General features: G+C 55.7%; 2 protein-coding genes across 2 annotated transcripts; both read right to left on the reverse strand.

Annotated features, from left to right (window-relative positions):
• Positions 1-674: 674 nt before the first annotated feature.
• Positions 675-2,273, reverse strand: M406DRAFT_228490 (uncharacterized protein; the record flags this gene model as incomplete). The annotated part of the gene is made up of 3 exons (XM_040915793.1): positions 675-1,085; positions 1,119-2,102; positions 2,175-2,273. Coding segments are annotated over 3 exons (1,494 nt in total), but the record flags the coding sequence as incomplete, so codon positions are not given.
• A 1,024-nt stretch (positions 2,274-3,297) lies between these two features.
• M406DRAFT_68143 (uncharacterized protein) lies at positions 3,298-6,000 on the reverse strand (the record flags this gene model as incomplete). Its single annotated transcript, XM_040925147.1, has 3 exons — positions 3,298-5,192; positions 5,260-5,419; positions 5,551-6,000. 3 exons carry the CDS (start codon positions 5,998-6,000, stop codon positions 3,298-3,300), a joined length of 2,505 nt encoding a protein of 834 aa, XP_040776686.1.

A 6,000-nucleotide genomic window follows, 5' to 3' on the forward strand; every position in this document is an offset into this window, starting at 1 on the left:
TAGGACAAGGCCAGAACTTGAACTTATGCAAACCAAGAAAGCAAGCCACAACAGCCATACATCAGTGTCAGCCGTGCCACGCCTCTTCTGCTCGGCCCGTTCTCTATTCTATAAGCAGCGAAAGAGCCCATAAAATAATCAAAAAACCAAGGGGTCCATCTGATCTGCAGGGAGAAGGGATCTCAGAGAGGCTCAAGCCCTCTTCATGGACCCGTCGACCCACTCACACCCCTGAGTTCTGCCGCTGAGCCGCACTGCTGGTGAAGACCTCAAGCTTTCAGGAACACGCTACTATGGGTATATTGCTTAGACAGTCGGTCCGATCGATGCTGTCCCTGGTTCAACCACCCTCCTTTGGCACAGCCGTGACTATGCGTCTTTGCGTGCCGCAATACGAGAAGATCTGTTCATTACAGTGTTGTGAGGTTCTGGTTGTTCAGGTATCCAACATCACTGATGAAGGAGTCTAACAAGGCGCTGAATTTCGTGTTGAGCAGCTTACATTCAAAAAATCATCGGGGGGAGAAAATAGAAGATGCTCTTGTTGCTTTGCTGGTGAAAAGGCAGATTCAGTGCCAGAATAATCCATCTTACAACTCTTCCTTGAAGAACTTCTCTTCGCTGCCTTCGTTTCCTTTGCCCTCACCCTCCTCTTCGTTCTTCTTCTTCTCCTCCTCGTCGTCGTCATCGTCCACAATCCCTCTGATCTCGAGGGCCTCGCCAGGCATCTCGACCACTTCTAGAACCCAGCCCTTCTCGCCCGCGATTCTTTCCAGCTCCTTGCGGAACTGCTCAATCGACTCCGGGCTCAGGTTCAACTCCTCCAGCTCCTCATCGCTCATCATCTCTACCTCGCCACCTTCTGACTTGCTGAAAGCCTTGGCAAGCGTCTCCACCACCGGACCAGAGTTTGTGGGCCCCTTGCCCGGGATGAAACCCTTGGGCGGCTTCAGCTTCGGGAGGGGCTGGCCGTCTTCCGTGTTGTGTAGCCGCTTCCCGCCGATGACAGTGCCGCCAATCTCCATGCCTCTGAACCTGCTATCGCCTTGTTGCTGTGATCCTCCTGGCCCCTGGTTGGGGCCCTGCTCATGTTCATGCTCCTCCTCCTCTTGGCCGACGCCCAGGCGCTCGGCGGCCTCGATGCTTTTTCTCAGCCGCCACGCGGCGATCTCTTCTTCGGAGTCGATAATCAGCTGACAGCTAATGGGGTGCGCGTGGGTCTCCTTGGGGGGGAGGAAGGCGACGTCCTCGCATAGCCGCGGGGTGTGAACGAGCATGAGGTAGGAGCACGTCGTGATCTCCTTGATCCAGCCGATGCGGTCGTTGGCGGAGCCAGGGTTGCAGTGGTACTGCACCTCAATCGTGCGATCGCGGCCCGTCAGGTCACAGAGCGTCCCGCCCTCCATGCGCTGCACCAGGAACCGCTGGTCGCCCTTGACCTGCAGCTCCGTGTTGGGCGGCGTCCGGCTTTCAGAGGAGTCGCCTCCACCAATCGGCTTCTGCGCGCTGTCCAGATCCGTCTGCAGCTCGCTGTCGGTGTTGCTCTGTCTCGCCCCTGCCTTTTTCCTCGGAATGGGCCGCTGCTCAACGCGGCCCAGGATATACTCGGCGGTTTTGGGGTCTCTGACGGGCATGCCCCCCTTTACGCCACTGGGGAGGGCGTGAAATTGGACGATGTCGTGGCCGTAACAGAACTTGTAGCTCCACCAGCCCGATATATAATAGAGACACGTGTTGTCGAGACCGCTCATGAGCTCCCACCCCCTGCTGTTTGCGCGGGCCAGCTCGCGTGCCTCCTCAGCCTTGGCCAGCTCGGTGGCGGTATGGTTCGGCGCCGGGGGTGGCGCAAGCACCGGCACGGAGCAGAGATATTTCGAGGGTGGGATGTTCATGATCTCGTAGTCCTCTGAGACCTCTGGCCTGCCGTCATCTGCCTCGCCATTTCGGGGGCTGTCTGCCGCTGCGGACTCGCGGATCTGGCTCGTGAGGTCGGTCTGGGAGGAGAAGTCGGCAGTGTAAGTCGATTGGGCGGACCTAGAGGACTCCACGAGTCGCTGCGCATCCAGCTCGGAGATAAAGGAGTCGGTAAAGACGACCTCAAACTGGAAGTAGCGGGCCCCTTGTCGTCAGCTACACATCCCTTTGCCACGAGTTGCAGAGCAAGGAGAACGCACCTGAGGATAGGCCAGCATGTCATCGTGGATGCTGAAGCCGGGCTGCTTGGCGCTAGACAGCTGCAGGCCAGCAAGAAGTAGCAGATTGAGACGGCGCATCATGCCGCAGAGCAGCTACCTGCCCTCACATAGAGGTCTCGAGAGTTGGTTGGTATGGTGCGTTGTGTTGTGTGGTGTAGTAGACGAAGTTGTTGTTGGCGTAATATTACAGTAGCTAGCATCGCGAGGCCACTTTGCGACTTCCAGCGCTGACGTTACTCTTTCAGGGATCCTGGATCGCTGTAATCCATGGAAATGTGCACGGACCAATCTGTCCTGGCAGGGCCCCTGGCCTGACAACACGCTAGCTACAGTGGAACCAGGTCTACACACTGAGGAGCTATTTCTTCTGGCCGCAACACCGCGAAAAAGATCTCTCAGACCGACCTACCAGACGAAATTGTCTCCTCAATATGGTGGCAATCAGAACTTCAAAAAGTGGCGTTATGTACGAAGTATGCAATTCATCATTGATCTTGCTCTACTCTCAAGACATCGCAGTCAATTTGCCTTTATACGAAATGTGTTGGATAGGCTCATCGAATTTTCTAGCGAGCATCCATTCCTGCGATCAGCATTTGCTTCTTTCCAGATGATAACGTCCGAGTCACTTCTGTCATGTTCATTCTGAACTTTGAACCCCAACCATCTTATTCACTGGCATCATCATCTCGCCCATCTCAGCCCTGCGCGCTGTCGTCTCTGGCGACTCAACCACCGTCGTCGCGTTGGTTGTTCACGCCGTCATGTGCAACGCCACCAGGGATATCCATCCCCCAATCTCGACAGAAGTCTTTCCAGCGAAAACACGCCTCTCATAGTGGGAGAGACATCTTCCTTCTCTTCGTCCAACACCTGTCTGTATGGCCTTTACTCGTAGAAGAATATTCACAGCCACTGGATTTCGAGTGCATCAAGTTCTGCCATGGGCTGCAGACGGGCTCTTTCTTCCCTCGCCCTCTTCCTCTCCATTTGTATTGCTCTGTTCTTGCCCCTTTCTCTTGTGGTCTGACCTTCCCTTTTGGCATCATGCTTGTTGTTTGGTGTTGCTCAGCCTGCCTAGTCCTTCATGCCGGTAGTGTCTCTATTGCCAGTGAACAATAGCTGGGTCGAAGTATGGACCGGGGCAATACTGCCAGCGTGGAAGCAGGACTGGGTGATACTGCTGACCCAGAGGCGGGCCGGCTGCATGCCAGGACAGTTCGTTGTAGAAAGGACGCCGAGGAGCATCCGCCGCGATGTGGTACAGCGCATCGGCCGGGAAGAACTGCAGGGATCGATCAAAGGCTGGTAGGACGTGGAACAAGCCATTGGCAGGGGAAAGGGGTTGATTAGCGGCCGGTGCGATGCGGAATACCGTATTGGCTGGGGTGAAGAAAGGGACAGGCGGACTAGGGATTGGTCCACAGTCCAATAACGCATTGATCGGGGGAAGCTGGCCGACGTTTGGTTGCGGTCGTGGTAATAGGAGGCCCATTGGAAGGGCGCTTGTGATGTTCTGTGCCTGTTGGGTCACGTATGCTGGGCCTGCTGGTGGCAGAGGTTTCTGCTCTCTTGCTCCCCTGACTGGCTGGATAGGCATTGTCTTCAGGGTGTGAAAAGGGTATATCCAGCATTCTGGGACGCGCCAATTGTCTGGTAGGGTTTGGCTACGCGGTCGACTGCGTCTCGGGCGCCACCTGGCAGCTCGGAAGGTTTCTTTGCCCGAAGGTTTGGAGGAAGGTATTCCCTCGTATGAGACGGGCTCGCATCCACCTGGAAAATCGACTCGTTGCTCTGGGCCTCCTTTCTCTTCCGCGGTCTTCATTGGCGTCTCAGGCTTTGCAGAAACCTTCGTTGGATCCTCATCTTCGACCTCGCAGAACTTCTCAACCTGTGACTCTCCGCTGTCATGTGACCAAGTTTGGTGGCTCGTCACTTCAACGGCGTGGTCATCCTCACCAGCGCTGCTAGCTTTGCTCCCCTCATTGTCAGTCTCGATGGGGTGACCCTCCTCTTTTGACTCGACAGTGGCGCCTTGCGTCATAGGTTCGTGGATCACAGTGTACTCTTGCTGCGACTGGTGCAAAGTTCCGGTCTGGGCAGGTGCGATGGAAGGCCCTGCTGCGGGCAAGTCCTCGCATTCATGGGGATCCTCTTGGTCAATTTGGGCCTTTTTTGCCTCTTCCTCTGCGTACTTCCTCATCTTCTTGTTTTGCTTGTATCTCTGACTCTTACGCTTCTTCTTGTCGGCCTTTCGGTTCTTCTTCTCAGCTTCACGAGCTTCTTGCTCAGCGTCAGTTTTCCCCACCTCGTCAACCCCTTGAGTACAGGCCATCACTGCTCCGGCATCTGTCGCTCCAGTTCCTGCTGTATCCGGAGCTGGCGTGTTGGAGGGTTCTTCGGTTGGCGCTACGACTGACCTAGCTTGGAGAAAGGATAAGAGGTCGAGCGCTGCGCCCTCTTCTGTCGACAGAATGTGTCCTGGGACAAGTGTCTGGAACGAGTCATCGTGATGTTTCTCTGGCTCCACGACGTCCGCAAAGAGCTCATCGGCTTTTCCTTCAAGAGCGTATACCAGAACTCTGTTTATGACACCCTCAGTGAGGCCTTCGAGCACGCAAAGATTGTCAATGGTATCTTGTCCGATTTGATTGAAGAGGATCTGGTTGGTGGGGATGATGTAATGCCGAAGGGACTCTGGGACCAGTAGGTTCCAAGAGCTGACCCTTCGATAACCCTCATTCTCCAATAACTTGTAGCGCCCAGGGATGTTCAGGGCGTAAAGTGTCTTGCGCACGGAGAAGTGAGGCTGACCAACATGGGCGACCAGCAGTGGGGCCTCGCCGTTGAATTCGCCACCGTTGTAATGTATGAGGGTGTGTGTCTGTAACGTCCGAACGAAGGTGATGGTCCCGGGTTTGGGCAGCACTTGAAGCTTCGTCATGAGGATCTCAAAGGTCATGGTGAGCAGCGCACCCCAAGTGAACGAAGCTTTGGCTAGTACATGTGTGTCAGCTCTGCCGTTCTACAAACATCCTCGAGGTTTCGGGGGGGGCCAATATACCCTGCCGGATAGTATTTTCGAGCTCTTTCTTGAACAAATTCTCGAGCCTGTCTTTCGGACCGAACACGACTACAGGCCATTCTGGGAGATCGAGGTGGGAGGCTGCTTGTCTAAGCCTCTTGTACCAGGCCTCAGCAGGGACATTGGGGTCGAGATCCTCCTACACAGACCATTTCGTTAGCAACAAGACTGGGAGATTGAGGAAGTTTAGGGTTTGGAACTGATTGTGCTGAGGCGGTCGTGATCTTTGTGGTCATTGGTAGGATGCGAGGGGGGAGAATAATTTCTTACCAGATGCAAAGCAGACCACTTCCGCCAGCCTTTTGCCTCCTGGGCCAGACGCTTGTCATCCCACTCGAGCGAAGGGTCAACAAGCTGTGAAGGGCCAGCGTGCTGTGGGTTGGCGTGGGCTGCCAGAAGATCAAGGAAGCTTTGATATGCAGCGTCGTTCATGGACCCATCGAGCTGAGCTGCGTCGACGCCCTCGGTCTGGCCCCCCGCCGTCGCCGCAGCCGAGACTGCAGAACCTGCCTGGTAGGCAGTGCTGATATGCATCGCCATAAACTCGTTCAGGGTGCTGGCGAAGTCACCCACGCGGTCCTCGCCAGCGGCCGCGAACTGGTCATCTTGGCTTGGCGAGGCAGGACGGGCGGGCTGCGGGCCGGGGGTGTCATGCATGGCCATGAAGTCGTTATAGTCTTCCTCCTGTGGGAGGAACAAGCTGCTGCTGCCGTCGGACAT

This window comes from Cryphonectria parasitica, assembly GCF_011745365.1.
Source record: "Cryphonectria parasitica EP155 unplaced genomic scaffold M406scaffold_4, whole genome shotgun sequence".
In the NCBI taxonomy this organism is placed as follows: Eukaryota; Fungi; Ascomycota; class Sordariomycetes; order Diaporthales; family Cryphonectriaceae; genus Cryphonectria; species Cryphonectria parasitica.